The following is a 26,813-nucleotide window of genomic DNA, read 5'->3' on the forward strand; positions in this document are numbered from 1 at the left end:
CTTTCCATCTTTCGTCACAGCGCCATCTCTTGATTGAGTAAAACTTAAAGTAATCATCCTGGAGCAAGAAATAGAACATTACCTCTTCTTTAAGCCTAGCAAACTCCCTCCGCAAAGTCTATAAATACCAAGGAAAGTTACTTTTCAGCTCGCCCTGTGGTTCAAACCGCCCATATTAGGAGGACTGAGACTCTATGGTTAGTGGTAACGAAGGACCTTTTCCGTCGGCGCTTGCGCAGTGAGAGGTGGGTCCGCATGCGCGCTGGGTTGGGCGAAGCGCACGCTGAGGAGCTTCGCCGTCCGGTGTTGGTGTTCCGAGTCTCATCGTTGCCATTAAGGAGCCCGGCGTGGGACCCTAGTTCGGGATTCACACATACACTTCAGGTGATTGGCCCCGCACCTTGCTTTCCCCAAGAATTCGCCGTAGCTATGTCCAGTGATAGGAGTGGTCTAGGCCCCGGGCTATCACCCCACCCCCCCTTTCCCGTTCTTGCGCGGGAAGTATCTGGACAACGTCGCCACGGCCCGCTGGATATTTCCTGCGCCTTCTCGCCAACCGGTGTCTGGTCCTGTGAACCAGAAACGTGGCTGTACGGGCGGAGGAACCCCGTGAAGGAACGTGGGCCAAGTAGATTTTTACAGCCTCCCTAAAGATGTCTTGTGGTGGGGAGGCCTCTGGAGAACGCTCCGACATCCCACCCCTAGTTCAGGACTATTGGGCGCTTTGCTTTTACCGGGCCTCAGAATTTGAGCATTTTTTTTTTCTTCTTTTCAGCTCTAGGATACTACCAAAACTTCTGACTCTTTGGAGACTGAACTTTTAGTCAGAGAATCAATAGGATAAACCACCGTATTTAAGTTTAAAAAAAAAATCCGAAACGTAACTATTAGCATTGAAGGTCGTTGTTTTTCCGTTCTAGTTGTGCATTTCTGTAAGAAAGAATTCCTGGAATTGGAAATCAGCTATTGAAGTCATGCTGCTGAGGCGATTATTTACCCTGTTTGGGCAACTTTGAAAATAAAACTAGAGTCTTATAGTGGGCGCTGAAAGCCTGAGATTAAGAAAAACTTTAGCGTTAACTGTGTTCACATTGAAGCTCTTAAACCCCCCACTCCCACCCCATGTCTAGGATGCTTTGATTTTCACTAAGGTAGAAACATAGGTCCTTGAAAAAAGGATGCATCAAGAAAAGTCTTTATTTTTCTCATTAAGTTGATGTTAAAGGGGTAGGGGGCCATCGACAGTTGATCATTTTAGTGCCTTTTCTGGGCCTATGATGCCAGATGGCAGGCACCTAATTCTCAAAAGACTTAATTGTACTAGTAAACTTCAGAGCTGAACAAGCGTTTCCCCAACGAGTTATATTTTAGTTTGGAATGTTCGTTGCCCACATCTGCTGTGGTGACATGACAATGTACTGGCTCTAGAAGCAGACCTATTGTTAACAGGGTTAAAATGCTGATGATGCAAGGTATTTGAAACTAGCTTCGTAAAGTGTTTGCATTTGTTTACATCAAAACACATACAACCTACTCTAAAGGCAGAAGTGAGAGGTGTGTGGTGCACCCTTTAATCCCACCACTGAGAATGCTGAGGCAGGTGCTCTGTGAGCTTGAGGCCAGCCAGAGCTGCACGCTGAAACCTTGTCTAAAGTGGGGGTGGGAGAGCACTTAACATGATCGTCTACTACTCTGATACAGTGAGGCTTCGTGGAGATCAGGTTTAATGTTAAAGACTTAGGTTTGGTTCTTGATTTTAGTGTATATTATGTATTTGTCTTTGAAGTCATTTAATATTTTTGTTCCTTGGCTTCTTGTTAATTCTTTTCTGTGCTTTTTCTTAGCACTTTGTGGCCCTAATTTGTTTTCCCACTGGTACTTAATTCCCTGGGAAAGAATTTTCGTGTCAGAATTGTTTAGTAGTGACTAGCCCCCCTACCCACAAATGTTTTAACAAATTAAATGGCAAAATGAAAAAAATCAGAATACTTTCAAGATTATCAAAAGGACTGAATAAATTCTTTATTTCCATTTCATTGACAGAAGAACATGGACTCTTTTAATAATTGTTTTTATGAATTGATTTAGTCAATAAGCCAACATGTAAGTTCTTTGTGACAAGAATTCCTTTATAGTTTCAGACTACTTTATTTCTACTGGAAGTAATATATTGTTCATTATTTACTCCATATTTTACAAACAGATTTGTGCCTTTTAAAGTAGTAGCCATATTTCTAGTCTGTGTTCTCTTATCCCGTTGCCTATAACCTTTAGCCAGCTGATTAATACAAAAAGCTTCACCTTTTTGGATGCTACTGTTTGGAGAAATTTGCTAAGTAAATATGACTAACAGCTTTTAAAACGTTTTCCTATAGCATTTATTTCGATGCTCATTTTGAAAGTCTTTGTTTAATTCTCCAGTTCTCTACATACAGATATTTGAAAACCCTTACATTCCCACCCTTAAGAGAAGCTCTGTTTAAAAAATGAAACAGCTGTTTCCAAATGGTTAATTCTAGCTGAGCATCTGCTTTCTTTGTTTACTAAATCCCTGTTTTGTTGAGCTGCAAGAGAAATGAGTCTGAGACATGTTACTTTAGATAAACAGTATAGTTCTGTCCTGGTAGTTTGGCCTAACATGTGTGATACGTACTTCCAACGCATATCAGTGTTACTTTTTGATTATGTTAGATGTTTCTATTTGTGATATTTAAGAGTATAAATGGTTCGAAATTTAATAGGCTCAAATTCTGAGTTTTACCACATATCCAAATGTAAAGGAGCAAGTTGCTCCACCCGCACCTCCATTTCCTTATCTACAAACAGGGAGAAATAGAGAGAAAGTGGTACGTCAAAGAGCTAGGCAATGACCGGATCATGTAGTAGTCCTCCCTGACAGAAACAGATGTCTAAGTCCCACATACATCTTCCCAGTTGGTAGTGGGGCTGTGTGCATGTCTGTTTGTAAACCATACTAGGACAGAACTTTGTTGTACCATATGCTGGGTGTAGAAAGTCTAATTCTTGGTTGGTTGGTTGGTTGTTTTTTGGGGGGTTTTGTTTTGTTGAGGTAGGGTTTCTTGGTATGGCCCTGGCTTCCTGGAACTCACTCTGTCAACCAAGCTGGTCTCAAACACATATATCTGCCAGAAAGTAAATTACTAAAATGTCACATTTATTTTCTTAGGGCTTTGGGCAGTAGTTACTACCTATCTTCTGAGTTCTGACAGCTCTAAGTAGGTGGTGATTAATAAGAAAACATTAAAGTCCTCAGCTACAATTAAGGTCTCAGGTCTTCCTTTTTAAAGTATAGTGCTAACTGGTATGATTTCCAGCCATATGGATTATTAAAGAGAAGGTGCTGGATTCTTGGGTGGATCAAAGGGAATGATTTTAAGTATCTTTAGTGCATGGAGATTAAAAAACACTTGGATTGTAGAGATTTATAAAGCTCGTCTCAAAAATAGGCATATGTGTTAACAAAATAAAACTACAATAACTAGGATAGAGCTTGGTGGTGAAATACTTCCCTAGCATGGACAAGGCCTGACCTCATCAAACTGTTGGAGAATAATATAAGTTAGAAATAATAACTGACTGAATCAAATCATTTGGTTGGTTGGTGGTGTTTTGTTTTGTTTTTTTTTGGGGGGGGGGGTTGAGACAGGGCTTTTCTGTGTGGCTTTGGCAATCCTAGAATTCACTGTTCACTGGGCCGGCCTCAGACTCAAACACAGATCCGCCGACTCTGCATGCTAAGTGCTGGCATTAAAGGTGTGCACCGCCACACTCAGTTTTAACTCATTTGTATTAAAGGGAAATACAAAATGAAGTCTTTTTTATTTTAAGAGGATTGTACCTACATGAGTATCTGTGTGCCATGTTCTTGCAGTGCCCACAAAGACCAAAAGAGGGCATCGGATCCCCTTGGATGGGAGTTAGAGATGATTGTGAGCCATCCTGTAGGTGCTGGAAATGGAATCTGCATTTGCTGGAAGAGCATCCATTGAGGCATCTCTCAATCCTTAATAAAGTTTTATTTTGTGGTACTGTAATTTTGGCTACAGTGATACTAGACTAGGAGTGTAGTTAATGAGAGGCAAGTCAAGAAAGATTTGCTTAGTGTGTAAATAGAAACTCAGTCTGCAGCATCACAAAAAAGATGGTAACATTTGGCATATTGGTTAAAGTTTAATCAGTCTTCCCTTTATACACTATGTGGTAACATATGCCATCTGAGCTGACTTAGAGAAAGAGTAGCTTAGGTAATGTCAAAACTGTGTTATAATGATGTCCCCCCCTCGTTCCATGATAGCTATTAAAATGTTGGGTACTGATTTACTATTTTTTGGGATTTTGTTTTTGCTTTGCTTTTGTTTTGAGATGGCATCTAGGTATATAGCCCAGGCTGTTTTCAAACTTGTGATCCTTCTGGGTAAGCCTCTAGAGTGTTGGTATTATGTGTATACACCTAGATGCCCTACTTCAGTGGTAATAGTAAAACAGTGTTTTACTCTTGGCGTATTCCTTTAATCCTAGGCCTCACAGCACTTTATAGATAGTCATTAGTTTTAATAGTTTCTCTAAAAGTGATTGCCTAAGCGTCACAGAAATATGGAGCATAATAAAAACTAAAGTTGAGTACTGGATATCTATCCTTTCTCTGACATTTAAGACATTTGAAGAAGTGAGAAGACTAATATCCATGTTATTTTCTTGTGTTCCTTCATTGTCAGGTCTACAACATTGATTATTTTTAGCTTAACACTTTATTTTTGTTTGTTTGTTTAATTTGCAGAATGCCGGGTCTAAGTTGTAGATTTTATCAACACAAATTTCCTGAGGTCGAAGATGTAGTGATGGTGAATGTAAGATCCATTGCTGAAATGGGGGCCTATGTCAGCTTGTTGGAATATAATAACATTGAAGGCATGATTCTTCTTAGTGAATTATCCAGACGACGTATCCGTTCTATAAACAAACTGATCCGAATTGGCAGAAATGAATGTGTAGTTGTCATTAGAGTGGATAAAGAAAAAGGTAAGTGAGAAAAAAAAATAGCTAAGAAGCATAAACTACAAAACTGCAGAAGTTTCTGGTTTCGAATGGGTTATTTTTAAAATACACTGTAGTTAAACTACTATGCTTAAATTTGTCAGTGTTCTGAGTCTCAAGAGACAATCAAAGAAAGAAGGTCACTCACAGTAGGGAGATCCAGCCTCTGTGGACTTAATGTCGAAAAGACACTCAAAAGCGTATTTATCAATTGTTCACAAAAGTTGTTTTTTTGGGTTAGTTTCTCATACTAAAAGCCCCTAATATAATCTATGTTTCCTGAAAGAAAACATCAGGCCTCTGCAACTTCAGTCTCTTTGGGCCCTGTCGGTACACTCAACAATGCGAGCTGTTCAGGTGCACCAAGACTGACTGTGGTGACCAGAGTCATGCAAAGACAACTCTGTAGCTAACAGAAAGTAGTCACTGCTTTCCACAATGATTTCCTCGAGGTCAGAGTGCTTCTAGAAAACAACTATTTTATTGTAATGTTTACCATAGATATGATTCTACTAGAAGCTACATAAATTCTTTTACATCCAAAATTGTTAAAGAAGCACATGGTGGCTGAGGACGTAACCAGTCATTGAAATGCTTGATTACAAGCTGGAGGAAGTGAGTTCAATCCCTCGAACCCATATAAAAAGGTTAAAGCTGGTAATCCCAACTATGGGGATTCATGGCCAGCCAACCCAATTTACTCAGTGAGTTCCTGACCAATGAGAGACTTCATCTCAAAAATCAAACTGAACAGCTCCTGAATACACCCAAGATTCTCCTATAGCCTCAACTGGCATATGGCATATGGTGTGTGCACATAAAACCACATACCCACATCTGTGGATACATAATCCATGTTTCATTTGTCTAAAGTTTTAAATTTAAAGGGTACTAATTAGCTGGCTAAGCAGAAACCTCTTACTGTAGTAATGGGGGTTTGGTTTGGTTTGGTTAACGTTTGAGTTATTTTAGTTGGTTAGTTGATTGGTTTTTCAAGATAGGGTTTTGGGCTGGAGAGATGGCACAGCGGTTAAGAGGACTGACTGCTCTTCCAGAGGTCCTGAGTTCAATTCCCAGCAACAACATGGTGGCTCACAACCATCCGTAATGGGATCCGATGCCCTCTTCTGGTGTGTCTGAAGACAGCGATAGTGTACTAACATACATAAAATAAATATATTTTAAAAGGAAAAAAAAGATAGGGTTTTACTTGTAGCCTAGGCTGGCCTTGGCTTCACAGACATCTGCCTGGCTTTGCCTCCAGGGTGCTGGGATTGAAGGCATGTGCCACTCCTACCCAGCATGTAGGAGTAGTTTAATTCCAGAGTTAGTTTGTGGTCAAATGACTTGGAATTTTTTAGTATTTTAGTACTTAAAGAATTATAACTAAGTTCCAAAGAAAAACCTGGAGTAGTAATTAACATCTTTATTTGTAAGTGAGGGCCTCTAGGAAAACACAAGGTCTCAACACAAAGATTTATTACCCAGGAAGGACAAGGTACTATGGGGTTTTGCCTCTGGACAGACAAAAGCAGACAGTGGGTATTTTAAGTGGACTAGTTTCTAAGGACAAAGGAGGAAGTCTATGCTGTGGTCAGTTGGTAAGTCCTTATTAAACAAGTTAGCCAGTATAGCCAAATAATGAATTTTGGTTGATGGACCTTCATGTTTTGTCTTCATTGACCAAATGAAGAGATAGATCTTGGGAGCAAGCTTTAGGAATGTAATTTAAAGGGTTTAGTGAGGGAGAGGGTAAAACTTGTTCGCAATGCTTGGGCCTGCTAGAGAGCCCTTAAATATTAGTAGATGTGAATATGAATTTATTTGGTGTGGTTTGTTTTTTCTTGATTTAGAATTAGATTAGATTAACAATAAGATGACTGGGTTAAATGTAAAAGTAAGATTAAAAATTAACATTTTGGGGGTTTGTTTGTTGGTCTCCCTCCTGCCCCCCTCCCACCCCCCCAACAGAGTTTCTCTGCATAGCCCTGGCTGTCTTGGAACTTGCTCTGTAAACCATGCTGGCCTCAAAATCACAGTGATCTGCCAGGCTGCCACTGCCACTGCCTCTGCCTCCAAGTGTTGGGATTAAAGGCATGTACCACAATGCCTGATGATTTAAGCTTTGAAAAAAATTATGCTGTACACATACACACACACCTGAACTCCAATATCTCTAGCAGTTATGATGTTTGTGTGTTGTACCCCTAACTCTCAGTTTCCACAAAATCTTTCAGTGCTGAATAAATATTCTTTTTTCCCTTTGTGCATCTTTTTTCTGGATTCCATGTAAATCATCACCATTGTGAACACTTCTAAGCATGTTGTATAGTACTATATGCTGTAGGTATTAGCTTTAGCAATTTCACTATAATTCATTGGGAGTTAGTTTCAGGTCATCTGTTAATGTCAGCTTAAATAACTGCCCACCTATGATGGGCATATTTTTAACCTCCCTACCATTGAGTTTGCTAGTACGTTCAGCTTAAAGTCTTCACATCACTGTCCCAAAATAATAGGACCCAATACTGCTTTGTTTTGTAATTCTTTATTACATAAAATATATGCAAAGGAATCAGGTATATTTTCAGATGCCATCAAGGATATCTCAGAATACAATAGAGATACATAAAAGATTACTTCTGTAGCAGAACCTATTTGTACTGCGTCAGTTAAAACCAAGCAATTAAAGTGTAGACTGGTTATCTGCATTGGCATTTTTTTATGTGGAATGAGATCTGATTGTTCTGATGTGAGTGAGCATAAATCAGTGTATAAAAGAGCCTGTAGAGGAGGTCTGGGTTTTGCCTGGGTTTGTTTGTTTTGGTGGTGGTGGTGATTTGTTTATTTTCTATGTATAGGTGTTTTGCCTACGTGTATATCTGTGTGCTGCATGCCTACCTGGTACCCTTGTAAACTAAAAAAGGGCATTGACTCCCCCAGAACTGGAGTTATAGGCAATTGTGAGGTATCATGTGGGTGCTGGGAATCAAAGACAGGTCCTCCAGAGGAAGAGCTGATGTTATTGATCGCTGAGCTGCTTCTACAACTACAGCCCAGGAGGTGTTTGGTTTTGGTTTGTTTTATTTTGTTTCTTATTATTTAGGGCTTCTCTGTGTAGCTCTGACTGTCCTGGAACTTACTCTATAAACCAGGCTGGCTTCGAACTGAGTTCTGCCTGCTCTGCCTCTGGAGTGTTGAGATTAAAGGCATGCATCACCATGCCCAAAAGGAGAGCTGTTTTTAATATGAGAAAGTTAGATCCTATTGGACAAGACATTTAACATAACAGTTGTAAATTCCAGACATGTATAAAGTAACTGTGTAAGACAAGGAGAAATCAAAAGCTGAAAGTCCACACTTGGAAGAAAGGAGATCTGCTGGGTCATTTTTCTATTTTGTGTTTTCCCCAAGTACATACTAAAGACACTTCCAGCACCTAAGATCTGCCTGCTATAAAACTTAACAGTATTACTTGGTAAATCGCATACAGCCCTGCATAGCCACAGCAAATGAAAAATGGTAATAATGATAAGGATTAGAACAGTCATTCTCAATTTGAGGGTTAATGACCCTTTCATAGGGGTCACCTAAGACCATCAGAAAGCTCAGGTATTTACATTGTGATTCATAACAGCAAGATTACAGTTAGGAAGTAGCAATGAAGATAATTTTATAGTTAGGGCCACAACATGAATTATATTAAAAGAAGCATTAGTAAAGCAGTATTAGGATTAGATTAGAGATAGGAAAGGCCAACAAAAGGAGAGCCCCTTGGTCTTTAATTAAATTCTGTCCCAGTCTGTGACCCCTGAATTAATAGATAACCTTCAAGCATCCGTTGGGGGTTAAAATCTGTAGATTAAAGTTGTTTCCTACTTGAGTCCATTTTGAGTTTAAATACTTAATTTTTCCTGATGAAACAACTTTAAAAAAAAAGTAATTGAGAACCTATCCCAAATCATAATATCAAAAATGCACCCCAAACTATTAGACATGAATGGGAATAAAACCAAACAATGTCTGAGGTGTGGTTGCTAAGGGCCAGATAAAATGCAAGTTTGAATTAGGAGACAGGATTTTTTAAGCTGATGGATGGTTCTGCTGCCCAAACACATTAAAATATCCTTTCAAAAATGAACAAAGGGAAATCTTAAAAAAGAAATTAGAAAGAGCCAATGTAAAGGACAGAAAATATCAGGGGAAAAGAATACAGATAGAACATAAGCCATGTCCAGTATCAAAAGTGCTATGCCGGGGGTTGGGGATTTAGCTCAGTGGTAGAGCACTTGCCTAGCAAGTGCAAGGCCCTGGGTTCGGTCTCCAGCTCCAGGAAAAAAAAAAAAAAAAAAAAAAAAGTGCTATGCCAGTGGAAGAATGAACCAAATACGTTAACTGGGAAAAATACTAGGCCGGGGCATGCCTGTTAGAGTGAGACACCCCTCCAAAAAATTCTTAAGTTTCCTATAATTACTAAATATCAAACCATGAGTTTACCGACTGGAAAATGTCCACAACTTGCTGCAATATAAATGGTAGTAAAACTGCATGTAAGTACATCAAAACATTGGGTAGAGAGTACATAAAAATTATGAAAATAGCTTTTAAAAAAAAAGTATGTGGGATGTTGAGGGTAGAGATACAAAGTGCTCTGGTTTATTAGAAATTATTAATAGAGGCCAGGCCTTGGGGAAAAAAACAAGTTAGAATTGTGTAGCCAGTAAAAATACTGAACAACAAAAGTCAAGATAGAGACTTTTTTTTTTTAAGAAACAGAATTTACTGCCAAATAAAATTGCATTAGAGAAATAATAATACACTTTTAGGCTAGTTTTAGGGTACTTGAATTGAAAATGCATATAATTTTAAAATACTCCTCTTTTCTCCCTTTCTCTTTATTTCTTACAATGCAGTTGTTTGTCTTATTTGTACCATCAAGATTTAAATTTATGAAAGTAATTGACTGATAAGGAAATTTTTCTTACAGTGCCCAAAAGGAAAGCATATCATGACATGCATGGCCACTTGAGGAAGCTCTAGTTTGAGATAGGTGACAGAAGGAACTGTGAGAAAGAGTAAACCAGTGTGGTTGTTTTCGTTTTATTTTTGGTAGTGATGGCAGGGAATGGGTAAATTATATTAGCCTCAGCTGGCTTCATATTCACAATCTACTTCCCTGGTGAGGTTATAGACATGAACTACCTACCTCCCATAGTAGAATCTTGCAGGGTAGGATTACTGACAGCTGGCCAGTTTGAATAATCCTGGAAGGTACTGGGACAAAGGGGTTACCAATTTATCTAATTCCTTCTGACTTGATAATAGGACAAGTACAATATTGGCATAGTATGTGAGAATAACTAGATTCCAGATTAAGAGTTTGCATAATATAGACCCCTTGCTAACTCTTCTAAGAATTTGCTGGCCCTCGGAGAGGCTTTCTCACTCAAGTTACTGAGATCCCAAGAATGGAGCATCCATACATAGATACTTGCATGGTAACACTCTTTTAATCCCAGCACTCAGGAGGCAAAAGCAGGCAGATCTCTGTGAGTTCAATGCCAGCCTGGACTATAGAGTTAGTTCCAGGACAGCCAGGACTACATAGATTCTCAAATAAAATAAAAAGCAGAGTGGTGAGATGCCTTTAAACACAGCGCTCAGAAGGCAGAGGCAGGTGGATCTCTGAGTTGGAGGACAGCCTGGTCTACAGAGTGAGTTCCAGGATAGCCAGAGCAACGCAGAAAAACCCCTACTCAGAAGGAGGTGGGAGGGACAGACTAGAAGCTAGACTCTCACTGGTTTGTGCCTATAATCTCATCTAATCAGAAAACCGGTAGAAAGAGCACTCCAGATTTATTGGCAATGTAACAAGACCCTGTCTAGGTTGGGAATAGCTTAAAATGTTTCTCTATCATGAAACCCTGAGTTTAATCTCTAGTAAAGATAGGGGAGAAAAGAATACAGAGGGGGAAAGTGGTTATTATAATATTACTGGCAATTTTGATTTGTAACTCCCATTTCCAGGAGATTCCAAGCCCTCTTCTGGCCCCAGGGTACCAGGCCTGCGTCTGGTGCATAGGAATTACATGTAGGCCTTTACTTACATGCACCCATACAAATAAAATTAAAGACACTTCTAAAAAATTCTAAAATATACTTAAGACAGGTGAAAAATGAAAACCAAATTGGAGAAAAGGAAAACAAGTACTTGAATAATAGGTCTGAATCTTGTATTAATAATTATACAAAATGTAAATCAAACAAGTATTACAATTAAAAGGCAAAGATTTATAGGCTAGACCTATATTTTAAAAAGCAAGACCCAACAATAATGCTGTCATACTTTACTGAAAATAAGTAGATGGAGCCAAGGGTATTGGTGTATGTTTTTTATCCCAACACTTGAGGCAGACATTTCTGAGTTCATGGCCAACCTGGGCTACCTAGTAAGTTCTCTTCAAAAATAAATAAGATAGTAAATGGTATACTGGGCTGATATATCTGCCATAATAACACTAGAGTATCTATTAATATCAGATAAAGTAGATAAGTAAGCATGTAATGATTAAGACACATGGCTGTTGATGTGTGTGCCCACTAGAGCTTAGTGTTGTGAAGTAAAGATTTAAAATAGATGAATCTGTAATCATAGTTGGAGGTTTAGATAACCTTTAGATAGTTAATATAAAAGCCATATCCAAAAGTAAGTTGTTATAAATCTTGACCAGTTTATAGAACACTAAACACCCACAAAACATTGAGCATACATTTGTTTGAGATATGTATGTCATGCTTGCTAAAATAATAAGTTGGGCCATAATAGAGCTTTGAATACATTTAAGAGTTAAAATCATGTATGTTCTGATCATAATGAAACTTGTTTGAATTATTGTATTTTAAGTGGAAAAAGCAAAACATTTGCTAAATTGAACACCTATATATTAAGGCCACTGGAAATTTTTCATGATTGTTGTTATGTTAGAAAAGATGAAAAATCTAAAATGATTAGGTTTTTAGTTGAAGAGAAAATGAGAGACTAAGGTATACCTCAATGGAAGGACCTTGCCTAGGGTTCTGCGGGTTTGAACCCCAACACCTGAAAGGTAGGGGTAGGGGTGTCAGGAAAAGAAAAGAGGCATGATCAAATGGAGTCAGACGTGGTGATGCACACTTTTAGCCCCAGGACAGAAAAGGCAGGCATATGTGTCTGAGTTCAAGGTCAGCCTGGGCTATACTGTGAGACCATCTTTTTATGTATTTTTAAAGACGGCTCATTTTAACAATCAAAATTATGTATACTCATTTATATACTCAGTTATCAACAAGGGTCAAAAAGCATCTGAGTGGTGTATGCATTGTCTTTTTAAAAATAATACTGATACAGTTGCATGTCTATATGCTGAAAAATAGGAACATGATCTTACTCTCTAAAAATATCCTAAAATCGTAGACCTACATGAAATATGGAGCCAGCTCTTTTAAAAGAAAACAAAAGTAAAATTTTATAACATTTTTGCTACAGGTTCTTAGATTAAAACATTAGAAAAGAATCTGTGAGAAGAAAAATTGGTAATTTGGGCTTCAATGTTAACAACTTAGATTCTTTGGAAAATATTAAGAGAATGAAATAACAAAATTTTTTTGTGTGGTCCTTTTTTTAAGTGTGGTCTTAGGACACACATTTTCTGTGTTCAAATCCAGCATAGGATTTGGCTGTATCTATGGTTTGGGTATCTAATGAATTCTTTAATCTTTCTGAGTCCTGGTTTCTTCGGATTGAAAGACCAGCGTCTCTGGGAAAGAAAACCTACCGTACGGATTGATTTAAGGGTTCAGCAGGGCGCTTTAGATCCTGCCGTCTGGGTGCTGGTCACTCAGAAGATGGAAGTGTTACTTCTATGGAGAGTCGCCTCTCTTCAGTTTGTTTGTCTTGAGACAGGGTTTTCTTGTGCTGGGCTGGCTTTAAATCTACCATCGGCCAGGCATCTGTGCCACACACTTTATTCCCAGCACTCCAGGAGGCAGAGGAAGGTGAATCGAAGTTTGGACTTAGCCTGGTCTACAGAGTGAGTCCCAAGACAGCCAGAGCTACACAAAGAAACCCTGTCTCAAAAAATCAAAAACAAAACAAAAAGCCAAAAAGTGTAAATATTCTGCATTGCACTTTCTAAGTTCTAGAATTAGCAGGCATGTGCCACCACACCTGCTTTGACAATAGCCTCTTAATCAAATCATAGTGAATTCTCAACTGTTCTAATGCTTAGGGAGAAATATTTAAGTATGTTTCAATTAAATAATTTAAAATACTAATTTCTTCTAAAGCAATAAAGAATATATAATTGCCCTGTGATAAAAATGTTTCTGAAATCTTTCATAGTATTTTTGTCCATGATTTTAGTGTAGATAATTGTAAGCTTCTCTGTCAAATACTTAATTTGCTTATTGTTTTTAATCACATATTTATATTTGAGCAAATAAATTTTATTTTAAAATATTTTCATGCAGGATATATAGATTTGTCAAAAAGAAGAGTTTCTCCAGAGGAAGCAATCAAATGTGAAGACAAATTCACAAAATCCAAAACTGTAAGTTGGTCTCTTTGTTAAGGTTTCTCTGTTTTGGAGGCATTGGAGATGGCTGTATGGTTAGAGTACTTCTTGCAAAGGACTCACCCAGGTTTGGATCCCAGCACCCACATCCGGCAGCTCACAACTGACTGTTGTCACTCAAGTTCTAGGGATCCGATGCCCTCTTCTGGCCTCTGTGTTGTATGCATATGTGCATACTCAACAAGTGTACACATAATACACATAAATAATAGATTTTGAGCTGGTATTCATGATACACACCCCTGTATTCCCTGTGACTTTGAAACCAGCCTGGTCTACATAGTGATTTCTAGGACAGTCAGGACTGCTACTATTCAGAGAAACCAGGTCTTGGGCAAATGGGTGGGTGGGTGGGTGGGTGGAGGCATGGATGGAGGAGAGAATGTAGATAATGTTATGAGTCATGTGTGCTGGGAATTGAACTCAGGTCTTTAAGACCAGCAAGTGCTCTCACCCACTGAAATCATCTTGCAGCCCCTAATCCTTTGTCTTTCATGGCATATTTTCTTTGTCTTTTACTAGTATTTTGGTCCTTTCTGCTGTGTGCGTTCCTATCCTTAAGATAAAATACCAAGAAAATACTTGAATAAAAATGGTTTTTAATTAAAATTATTTTGATTAATCTAGTGTGATAGTTTGACTCCTAAAAGCAGTCCTCCGGGCACACCTGTGAGGAGTTGTCTTCATTAAGGTTAATTCATGGGGGAAGATTTGTCTTAATTGTGAGTGGAACCATGTCCTGACCCAGGGACCCTGGCCTGGGTGAAATAGAGGTGGGGCAAGCTGAGCACTGGTCTGCGTGCATCGAGTCAGCTCTCAACTTTTGACTTCTGATGTGACCAGTTCTCTCAGACTTCTAGCTCTGACCTCCTTATCTGAAATGTAACCTGGTATTGTAAGGCAAAGAAACCCTTCCTCCTCTACCTTGCCTTTGTTAGAATATTTAATCACAGCAACAGAAAAGAAACTAAGACACCCAGTAAAATTAATAGTCCCACATACATGAGACTATGGTCCAGATCGCTGCTGTCATTTTATGTGTTTACACATCTGAAACATGTAAAAGAAATGTATTTTTTAAGAAAGTAAAATCTCTGCAAGACTTGTCATTCAGAAAATACAGTCTTTGCACTAAGCCCTTCGGCATTACTTAGCTACATATTAGAATGCAGAATGCCAAGTCATAGTGGTAAGGGCCGTCATTTCCAGCACTCCAAGCCAGCGTAGCAGTTTGTGATCAGCTTGACCTACATAGTTGCCACCCTTTCTCAAAGACACAGACTAGAATTATAGTTGAGAGGGAAGAGCATTTACCTAGTATAGAGAAGGCTCTGCTGTCCAAGTAAAAGTGTTACCTTGATCCTGTTATGTTTCTAAAACACTGCTGTAGGCAATTTGCATATATTTGGTCTCTAGGACGTTGTCGGATTGAGTGTTTGCCTGGTACAGTGATCTGTACCTATAGCCCCAGTCACATGAGAAGCTAAACCAGAGTTTGGCTTGAGTCCAGTCTGGGCACTGTAAGAAGCCTCTGTCTCATAAGTATAGCATAGACAACAGTATGTTCCCGGAATGATAACGTTAAACAAGCAGCTTAGGACCTGTTACTCAATTTTGATGTGAAACATGAAACAATTTATTATATACATTTACACATTTATTCATATATGTACATAGCGTGGTCCCCATATAGAGGTTAGAAAATACTTGTGGGGACCAGTCCTCTCCTACCATGTGGATCCTGAGGATTGGACTCTAGTCATCACTCTTGACAATAAATACCTTAACTAAGCCATCTTGCTAGCTCATGAAATAGCTTCTTAATTTTCTCTAAATTTGTATTATTTTTAGGGAGTTTGATGGGTAAGTAATGGAAGGATAATTGTTAAATGGTAACAGAGCTTTGAACAGTTTTCCCCTTATAGTGTGGTTTTGTATATATTTGATCATGTAAGAGCACTCTTGGTAAGGAAAGATGCTTAGTGCCTTGTTGCAAGTAAAACAAATTCAGATGTTAATTTGTTTGAAAACCCAAAGTTATGTCATATTTTTCCTTATACCTAGTTGAGTTGATTATTGTGAAGGAGTGACTATTTCTTTATGGAAAAAGAATTTGTAGTCAAGAAATTTTATTGTTCAGTAATTATTTTGAAGTGAAATTACATCTTCTGCTAAAATACAAAAATGCCTCTTTGTGGCTCTCCTTCAAATTATTGAATTCTTCATTTTGTATCTAGGTTTATAGCATTCTTCGCCATGTTGCTGAGGTATTAGAGTATACCAAGGATGAGCAGCTGGAAAGCCTATTCCAGAGGACTGCCTGGGTCTTTGATGACAAGTACAAGAGACCTGGATATGGTGCCTATGATGCCTTTAAGCATGCAGTCTCGTAAGAACACCTTGATTCCGCCTTTGTCTCACCTGCTAAGTCTTAGCACACCGATTGATTGCCTGGCATCTAGTTATAGAACACCCAGACATTGGGTCCTTGTCAAATTTAACCTTAAAAATATTTCAGTGTAAAAGGCCTGCGGTGTGAGTGGATCCTATGTGGTCATGCATATATAGTTTTCATTTGCCGTTGTTTACGTGGTTTTATCTCACACTGTTTCCTGTGCATTTCCATTTCCTCATTGTGCCTGGATGGTTTCGGGACCAGTGTGGACATCTCGCCCAGAACAGTGCAGCCTCTTGCTTACCACACTTGTTTGGACCGTCCATGTAGCCTCATAATAGACCTTTTTCATTAGGTTTGCTTTGCCTCTTAAAATCCTGTGCTTTTTATGCCATAGTCCTACTGTATTTCTTCATAAACTGTTAGGCTCTGGTTCTAAACCTGGTTTTCTCTGTGTGTCTTACCATGAGATACCATTTCAACAACTTTCCTGCCAGTATTACAAGCCTTTCCCTATTTTTCCTTCTGTTACATCCATGCTTCAAGTGATTCCCCTGACTTCTCTGCAGTTGTAGATCAGTTGGTGCCTCGGTATATTCAGGGTCTCGCCTTGGCTGTGTCTTCATTGCTACCCAGCATCTGCTCTTTGCTGTCGTTGCTCCCATCTTTATGGTGTCTGTTTCTTAGTGCTCTTCCTCAGAAGCCCTCTTAGCCACTCTCTCTCTCTTGGTTGACATGCTCACCACCCATCTACTTCCTTCCAGACCACTTGAAATGTTCATTTCTCCTGTACTCCTAGGGTCTGTGCCCTTCCAGCCCTCAGACTAATCGTACCTCCAGCCACTTACTCCTTTGCTTGGATATTCAGCTTTTTCCTTTATTAATTTCTACTACAGAAAAAAAAAATTCTCATCTTTACCTTGACTTTTTTATAGGAAGCATCATGTCCTCTTTAGTAACCATTTACTTCTCCCTGCTTGCTGTCAATGCATCTTTTCCTCCCATTCCTTCCTAAATATTAGTGCTGCATGACTCCTCACCACTGTCTTGAGGTGAATTTCCAGCCCTTATTCTGCTAAGAACTGGTTTCCTTAAACGGGAGTAAGACTCATCCCTGGCATAGCAAATTCTTATGTAAGACAGGAGAATAATAGCAGCTAGCAGTTCCATAATTCTAAAATCCTATGATGTATGGGTTATTGTCCTCATGCTAGAATTGAAGAAACTGAGGCAGAGATTAATTTGTTCAAAGTCACACATCCCACAGTTGGTGTCAGCAGTCACCAGTATTGAAGCTCAGGCATACTGGCTCCCTACAGGTCCTAACTGTTCACCCTTCAGCACTATTTATCCTTCTGTTCTTTATTCCTTAGTCAATGGGAGGAGAGGGGTAATGAAATTTAGAATCCAGGACACAAACATATACCACACAGTTACTCAGCCGCAGCCCATCCACTCAGTGTGTATTTTAACAGCATACCATCACCACCTGGCCCTAGTTTAACTTCCTGCATTTGTTTGTCCGGCCTTAATGTCCTTTTAGTTCCCTTCCCTTGACAGTCTTCTCTCCATCATCATTCAGTGGCAGTTGTTGGGTTTATACAATATATACAATACTGACATATATGATTCGTCATGCCTCACATTATTCCTTTTAATTAATAAACTAAATTTCAGGTTGAAGAGATGGCTCAGAGGTTAAGAGCACTGACTATTCTTCCAGAGGTCCTGAGTTCAAATCCCAGCAACCACATGGTGGCTTACAACCATCTGTAATGAGATCTGATGCCCTCTTCTGGTGTGTCTGAAGATAGTGTACTCACATATATAAAATAAATAAATCTTTTTAAAAAGAAAAACAACTAAATTTCTGAAGTAACTAGAAACAGTGTTTTCCTCTTCAGACCCAGCATCACTCATTGATAAGCACTATCCTGAAGTCATTAGTGTGTACTATTTTCACTTAAGGTTTATCAGTATACATGTTGAGCATCCTTAACCCAGTAGTACAAAATACCCCCCTCTGAAAGTTTGTGAACCAACATTATTCCACAAACATGCTGACCTGTAACAAGTAGTGGTTGAAGCCTAGGCACATCAAGGATGCTTGCAAATGACATCCTTAAGGGGTCTGTATAAGGTACACCTGAAACATAAATGAGTTTCAAGTTCAAACTTGGATTTTCTCCCTGAGATACATTATTCTGTATGCATAAATACTCCAAAATCTTAGGAAAATGTAAATTATTTCTATTCCCAAGACTTCACAAGTCCACAAAATACATATAAGATAAGCTGTGTAGTCACACTTTAATCCATTGTTATCTTTCATAGGCAAAATGAAGTTGCATTTTGTCTTACAAGGTTAGGATTTCTCCAGATTAAATAATGTATACCTACTTCCTCATAATCTGTATCATTTCATTTTGAGATCCTGTTCCTATATTAAGAAATTTAATTTTTTTGTCCCATTTTCAAACAGTTTTATGAATAAATGAATGTACATACACCTTTGAGGGTTTCTAGAGAATACCTAGGAATATAATTGTTGAGTCTCGTGACCGATTTTATAAATATGTATAAATGTACTTAATATCTATTTGGTTTTGCCAAATTACACTCCAAATTAGTTCTGTTGTTTATATTCCCCTAGAAACTGTATAGATAAGATATTGATGTTTTCTCTCATCTTTACTATTATTTGATATACATCTCAGATTTTTTTTTCCTTTGCCATAATCGATTTGCATGCCCCTGCTTATTCATCAGGTCAACATCTTTGTGTATTTATTGATTATAAATGTCGGTCTGTGTTTGTCTCTATCAGTCATCACGTGACAGTGTTGATATTTCAGTTTGTCTTGTGCAAGCTAATTGAAAAGTTGACTGTATGCACATTCTGTCACTTTTCACTGAGACACTATAGTTTCAGTTTGGATGCTTGCCATGTTTTCTGTAACGTTTTGCCTCTGCTTATTAGGGTCTCCTGTTCTTTTAGTTTTGGTTTTTGTTTCCGCTTTGTTTTTCTTCCTTTTTTTTTCCTTTCATTTATTCAGTTAACATGGAATTTTAGCTAGGCCCTTCCTTAATTTAATCCAGGCCTTGGACACTTGGGAGAATTAAATGGCATGCTGGTCTCTGCAGGAGGGCCTTCCTGACCTCACTGGCAATGAGTGTCCTCCTGTCCCAGTGCCCCAGTATTGTTGCTTCCAAGCTAGATTCTCAGGCCTTGAAATAGAGAGTCCTGATTACTCAGGAGGACTTAAGTCGGCATAATAGGATGTCAGGTTTGTGTTCGAAGGTATTTATTGAGTTGCTTAGTTTAGCCAGATCTCTAAAAATTTTTGTTTTGATAATCAGTTGTTTTCTGTTTGTCATGTATTTTATTTGTGTTGCTTCATTTAATACAATTCTATGAGATACTGATTTTTTTTTAAGATTTATTTGTGTATATGAGCAATCTATTTGCACATGTGCCTGAATGACAGAAGAGAGCGCTAGAGAGACAAGGGCATCAGATCCCACTATAGATGGTTGTGAGCCACCATGTAATGGCTGGGAACTGAACTCAGGACCTCCGGAGGAACGACCAGTGCTCTTAATCACAGAGCTATCTCTCTCCAATCTAGTTTACACATTTGGAAAGAGAAAAAAACACATAATTAAAATTGTACAAGGTCAAGATTTCAACTTCAATGTGGAAGCTAGTGCTTTACTGTTATTTGTATTACTCTGCAGGATGTATTTGTTTTCACAGTTATTAGTAATATTACCTTGAAAGTTCTTGCTCTGTTTTTTTCTCAGAGACCCATCTATCTTGGATAGTTTAGATTTGAATGAAGATGAAAGAGAAGTACTCATTAACAATATCAATAGGCGTTTGACCCCACAAGCTGTCAAGATTCGAGCAGGTAAATGCTTGCTTTTTTTTTTTTTTTTTTGTAACAAACTTTAAAGTGTTTTGGTTTGGTTTTTGCGTGGTTGGGGAGAGGGTTATTTGACTGCTTTGGGGTTTTTGTTTTGGCTCTTACACTCAAACCAGGGCTTCATACAGGCTGGGTAATTAGTCCATCACAGTCTCATGTCTTTGGCCCAAGGAATTATTACTTCTACAAAACTGAAAAATGTCTTGGCACAAATCAAAGAGACCTAGAAGGTTAACTAACTTTAAATCAGCCCTTTAATGTGGAAGTATTATTTTGCCTTGGTTTATAATTTAAAATATTTTAACAGGACAGCAGTATCCTTCCATGCCTTTGTATTGATTCTGTGGTGGTAATCTGGAATTACACTTTTCAGATACTTTACAGGAACATATATTTCTAAGGCAACAGTTCTCAACCCCTTTGGGAGTCAAGTGACCCTTTCACAGGAGTCACATATCAGATATTTGCATAAAGATTCCTAACAGCAAAATTACAGTTATGAAGTAGCAATGAAATAATTTTATGGTTGGGGTCACTACATGAGGAACTGTGTTAAAGGATCACAGCATTAGGAAGGTTGAAAACCAGGGGTCTAGGGGGTAGAGGTATATAAACAGGGTGGACCACATTCTTAGCATTTGTGAAGTCCTGGGTTCATTCCCTAGCTAGCAGCAACCCCCAATAAAAATTCATAGCTGTTAACATTTTCTATTCAGGAACAGATAAAAGATCTGCTGGGTCAGTACTGACAAAATGCTTCAGCAAGTAAAGCTACTTGCCACCAAGCCTAAATACCTGAGTTCAAACCCAGAACCTACATGGTAGAAAAAGGCCAAATGGTGTGCAGTTTCTAAATAGTTCTAGACAATTTGCTGTCATGGTGTATCTTTCCTTATCGTCCTTTCTTGTGCCAGCTTTTGAATTTTTGTAATTTTAGATATTGAAGTAGCTTGCTATGGTTACGAAGGCATTGATGCTGTAAAAGAAGCCCTGAGAGCAGGTTTGAATTGTTCTACAGAAACCATGCCCATCAAGGTAAGTTATGCATTATCTTCCACCCTGTTCTTCAAATCCTTTTGGTCAACCTGTGTGTTAGCAGTTGAACCCCGGGCCACTAAGTCATGGTCCCAGTCTTTTCCCCTTTCTTGCTGGTTGTGTGGGTAGGAAAGTAGAGCTAAGTGATAAAAAGGGCATACCCGGCATGTTCAGGGTCAGAGTGTTGGAGTCCAAAAATCTAAAACAATCCAAGCAGTCACAAGAGTCTAGCAAAGTGAGATCTTTATTTGACATAGGTAACAAAGACTGACCAGTCAGGATAACAGCACAGACTCAGAAGCTAACTGTGTCCTTGAACGTTCATCCCATTGAGTATTTAAGATGATAAAAATATATTGCACTCAGACCATCACTAATTGATCAGGGCTGTAGAACAGTCTTGGAAGCTGAACCACAACCCCTGAGCCAGAGAGTCAGAGTATTTAAGCTTCAACACTACAGACTCCTATGCCAGGTTATCCCTCCAGTCAGGATTTAGGGATAAAGCCTTCCTTAGGAATGTGTCTTTGTGTACATTTATCCTATTCCAATATGTTTGGTTATTCAACTGCACTGGGGTACCTTGCCTAGCTTGTATGGCTCAACTTGACAAACAGGATATCAGTTTCCCACATACATGTATCCCTCTGCCAAGCAGGACCTCAGTTTCCCAGGGAGGTCATAGGGACTTAAGCTTTATTTAACCCCTATTCAAAATGGAAGTTTTATTCAAAATCACTTCAATCCAGTTCCTTCTTATGAGAGTTTCCTAAAAACAAAACTATCATGGAGATTAGAAAGCCAACTCAGAAGTTAAAGCTATTGCTCTTGGAAAAAAATCTGAGTTCAGCGTCATGTCTCTTTTCTTTTTTTTTTATTTATTTATTTATTTAGAGTTGGGGGCTATTTGCAGCTATGGCTTTTTGATGGTGCTGCCATCATAGTGGACATAGATGATTTCTCTTGTTAGTAAACCAGCAATATTAAATCTTCTTTACAATAGAAGTTGCAGTGCCCAAAATGTTTGTAGTGCCTTGGGAGGCAACAGATTTTTCAGTAACATACATTGAACTGGGTGGTTGTTTCTCAGGATTTCTTAGGATTTCTTCTATCAATTTACAAATAATTCACCTTTTCCTTTTTTATGATTTATTGCTAGGCATGGTGGCACATGGCTTTAATCCTAGCATTTGGGAGGCAGGGGCAGGCAGATCTCTGTGGATTCAAGACAGATTTAATTTTTACTTTATGTGTGTGTTTGCCTGCATGTGTACCATGTCCGTGCCTGGTGCCCACAGAGACCAGAAGAGAGTGTCAAACTTACAGGTGATTGTAAGTCACTGGGTAGATGCTGAGAACCAAACCAGCATCCTCTGCAAAAGCAACAATTCTTCATATTCAGTATTACGGTAGACTGTATATATGTACTAGATGAGATCACTGTATCAGTGGTCTGACTACATGTGATGGTTAGTGTTAGTTTACAACCTGACAGACCTAGAATTCTCCTGGGCATGTCTGTGCAAGATTGTCTTAATTGTGTTATTGAGGTACACTACCCACCTACCCACTGAATGACACCATTCTCTGAATGAATCTGTAACTGTAGAAATGGAGAGGGAGCTGAATAGATTGAATGCATGCATTCATTTCTGCTTTCTGACTTTGGACATGATGTGACTAACTCCCACTGCCTTGACTTCATGCCATGATGAACTATGCTTTGAATTGTGAGCTAAAACAAATCCTTTCTCCTATAAATTGCTTTTGTTAGAGTATTTTATCACCTCAATGAGAAAAAATCTACGAGAATATATTAATAAACTGATTGAGAACTGGGAGGCAAGTCAAGACGATTTCTTCATGTAGTTAATTAATAAAATAATTTTTAATATCCTGTGTAAGTATAATCATAACTTCATTTTCATCTTTGTCCTTTAGATTAATCTAATAGCTCCACCCAGGTATGTGATGACAACAACGACCCTAGAGAGGACAGAAGGACTCTCTGTTCTCAATCAGGCTATGGCAGTCATCAAAGAAAAGATTGAGGAGAAGAGGGGAGTGTTCAATGTTCAGATGGAGGTGAGATTGGGGTCTTACTTTTTACTTTGTTCTTAATGTTTTTGCTTTGTTTTTTTCTTTTGAGGCAGGATTCCATGTAGTCAAGGCTAGTTTTCAGCTCACTGTGTAATCAAGGCTAGCCGTGAACTACCTGATAACTGCCTAGCTACTTATTCTCATTTTCCTTGTAGTGTGTGTGCCCAGGTACACTGACCCAAATGTGCACATACAAGGCCAGATCAGTGTTGGATATCCTCTATCTTGTTTTCTTGAGACTCCCTGAACCTAGAGCTGAAGATCCCCCTGAATTCACTCTCCGAGCTCTAGGTCACAGGCATATACCACTGTGTCCAGCCTTGTCTATGACTATAGGGCTTGGACCCATTCTTGTGCAGAACTTACTTCACCTCTTAGCCCTTTAGTGCTTTTGAAAATGTTAGATATGGAGCCAGCAAAAACGACTTAAAGGCCTTGGCTGCCAAAACTGGTGACCTAGAATTTAGTATCCAGGACCTATGTGTTAGAAGGAGAAAATTGACTCCTAAAAGTTGTCTTCTCAACTTGAAAAGCACGCCATGACCATGCATTCCCACACACATGAATAAGTAAAGGCTGTTGTTGTATCAGATGAGTTGGATGTGATGGTTCATGCCTGTGATCCTCAGTACTTAGGAAACAGGCCAGGATGATTGCCTGAAGTTCAGAGCTAGCAGCATATCAAAGCTAGCTGCCCAGTCAGATATACTTGGGAATAAAAAATTATTGAGTATAAAGTAATTGTTTATTTCTAAAGGGTTTTGTTTGTAATAAAACAGCACTGGGGTGCATGTTATAGGATAGACATTTGTACCAGTGCTAGGGTTTCCCCCTCGGGGGGAATAGTAGACAGTGCAAAGTTTGCTAGGCATAGTGTGACACAAACCTATGAAGGACTGGCTTGTCTACCTAGGGAATTCCATCTCAAACATAGAATAATCTCTTTCCCTCACCTCAATAGGAATAAAACCTAATTCTCATATGCTATATGTCTATGTGTATAGAATGATTCATTCTGTGAGGAAGAATAATAATTTATCTGGATCCCAGAGTATTCATTTTTTTAGAAAACAAGACATTTGGTAGCCTTTTCGTTGTGGTCACTGAACTCGTTTTCAGTTGAGCTTATTAAAATGGCAGAAAACAGTATTCCACTGTAGTGTGCGTGTAGTGTGTGTAGTGTTTCCTTGGATGGTCTTGTACTTTCTTAACTTTGAGCTGATAGAACTTATTCAGTGGTAAGTCAGCACAGGTATGACTGAATTGTTAGAAATGAAAGTATTTTTTACATTAAATTTTAAACATTAGCCAGTAATACTATTGAAGTCAAATCTGCTCTACTGTTTACCTCATTTTGTAATTGTACCTCTTCCACAGCCCAAAGTGGTTACAGATACAGATGAGACTGAACTTGCAAGGCAGCTGGAACGGCTTGAGAGAGAAAATGCAGAAGTGGATGGAGATGATGATGCAGAAGAAATGGAAGCCAAAGCTGAAGATTAACCTTTTGGAAAACAGTCCAATTTAAGGAGTACGAAGCAGCCCTTTCTGGCTGTAAACCCTAGACTTGAAAGTTTTCCAGTATTGAAAACTTCAAAGCTGAATATTTTTATTTCCAAGTATTTAAGTATTCGACAAGCCAGAATCTAAATGCCCTCCTTCATGTCAGCTGTTTTCACATAGTGGCTCTAACACCTCAAGCGTTTTTAAGGGAGTGGCTTGATTTGACCAGAGACAAATGTTAAACCGCAGTCCTAAAATTGGGCTTGCGGTTTTCATTTCTGATGTCTCTGGATTGGCACCCTTATGGTTTAGAGAATTACCAGGGGCTCCAGACACCAACAATCCCAACCTTTCTATATAAAATGTACTCAAGCAAACATCAAATAAATTTCTGGGATATTTAATTGTAGGCTTCTTCCTTCTTGTCACCAGTTAAAGCCAATCTGAATGCTCAGACTCTAATTCTCTTCGTATGATAGAAGTCAGTGGGCAAGTAATCAAATGACCTATGCAGGAACAGACTTTGAAAAGGAATGTTAGAGAAGCAGTTAGGAATTTAATTCCTAGTAAAGAAAAACCTTAAAATTCAATGAAAGAATTATGTGCCTGTTAACTTATTTGAAACCAGTGATAACTCATGTAGAGAAGTCGTCACCCTTGGTCCCTTTGGTGTATACTGACTACTTACCTTGACTTCACAATTCAAGGGATGTTTTAAAGTGCTGCTGCTTTGGTGTAGATATTTCAAGCAGCATCACCCAACTGAAGGGGACAGTTTCCTCTTTATCTGGTAGGTGCTATCTAGATCTTTAGGGTTTTATATACAAAAAAAAAAAAAAAGGCAGAATGTGATTTAACACAAAATTTTTAGTGTTCCTATTTTTACCTTCACAAACTAGCTACTTTAAAGGTTAATGTGCAAAATAATTTTTTCAAGTAACAAAGTTACAGCTACAATAGTCACATGTAGTAAATCTTCATTTAGTTTGGCATGCTTGTCTTAGGATACTAATACTATTTATTACCTGTAAGAAAACTTAAAACTAAATACAGGACTAGACTGAATGGGAAGAGTCTAGAGATGGGTACGGTAGCACGTGCTTATTTATGGCTCTAGTACTTATGGTGTACTGGTCTAGTAGTATTGGAAAGTTGAGGAAGGAAAATTCCTTGAGCCCAGAAAATTCCTAGACAACCATTGCAAGACCCTGATCTCAAAAGGAATGGGAATTAGAATGTTGGGAAATGTTTTATGCTGTTCATGAAAGTTTGTCCTTTTGTTTAACATAGTCTTAGCTTTTTAGTCTAGTGGTCTAATCTCATGTGACCCATTTCCAAGGAACCATGCTTGCCAGTCAGCATACCATGTTACTAGGATTTAGGGAGTCTGAATGTACTCCAGATTGGCTGTCTACAACAGTGGTTCTCAACCATCCTAACACTGCAACCCTTCAATGCATTGTGATGATCCCTAACCATAAAGTTATTGTTTTTGCCACTTCATAACTGTAAGTTTGCTGTTATGAATCATGGTGTAAATATCTGTTTTTTGATGGTCTTGGGCAACCCCTTGTGAAAGGATCATTTGGCCACCTTGGGTTGTGATCCATAGATTAAAAATGCATCAAGAAACAAGTTTAGGGCCAGGTATGCATGCCTTTAATTCCATCATAGAGGTGACAGATGGATCTCTTGAGTTCAAAGCCTACCTGGTCTATATGTCAAGTTACAGGTCACCTAAGACCCTGTGAGACCCTGTCTCAACTAAAATTTTTTTCAAGAACATGAAGGTGTTACCAGAGCTGCAATACTAACTGTAATTCCAGCTAATTCAGAGACAGAATACAGAAATACTCTTCAAAGGAGTAGAAATGTAGCTGAGTTGGCCTGGTACATACCTAGCAAGTCAAGGCCCTGGGATCAATCCCCATTACCACAGAAGAAAAAAAAATGCACTATCAAGTATCAAGTAACCCTTTTCCTAGGGATTGTTTACTGAAAAGTTTTTTGGTTTTTTTTTTTTTTTTTTTTTTTGGAGCTGGGGACCGAACCCAGGGCCTTGTGCTTCCTAGGTAAGCGCTCTACCACTGAGCTAAATCCCCAGCCCCGAAAAGTTTTATATTTAAAAGAACTCGGGGTTGGGGATTTAGCTCAGTGGTAGAGCGCTTACCTTGGAAGCGCAAGGCC

At 38.7% G+C, this 26,813-nt stretch overlaps 1 protein-coding gene across 1 annotated transcript; it reads left to right on the forward strand.

Annotated features, from left to right (window-relative positions):
- Positions 1-358: 358 nt before the first annotated feature.
- Eif2s1 (eukaryotic translation initiation factor 2 subunit alpha) lies at positions 359-25,028 on the forward strand. The gene is given in 8 exon segments (NM_019356.1): positions 359-384; positions 4,799-5,040; positions 13,564-13,643; positions 15,905-16,056; positions 19,867-19,973; positions 20,926-21,023; positions 22,965-23,108; positions 24,501-25,028. Coding segments are annotated over 7 exon segments (948 nt in total). The 5' UTR covers positions 359-384; position 4,799; the 3' UTR covers positions 24,627-25,028.
- Positions 25,029-26,813: the final 1,785 nt, after the last annotated feature.

The sequence above is a fragment of the Rattus norvegicus genome, chromosome 6, assembly GCF_036323735.1.
Source record: "Rattus norvegicus strain BN/NHsdMcwi chromosome 6, GRCr8, whole genome shotgun sequence".
Lineage (NCBI taxonomy): Eukaryota > Metazoa > Chordata > Mammalia > Rodentia > Muridae > Rattus > Rattus norvegicus.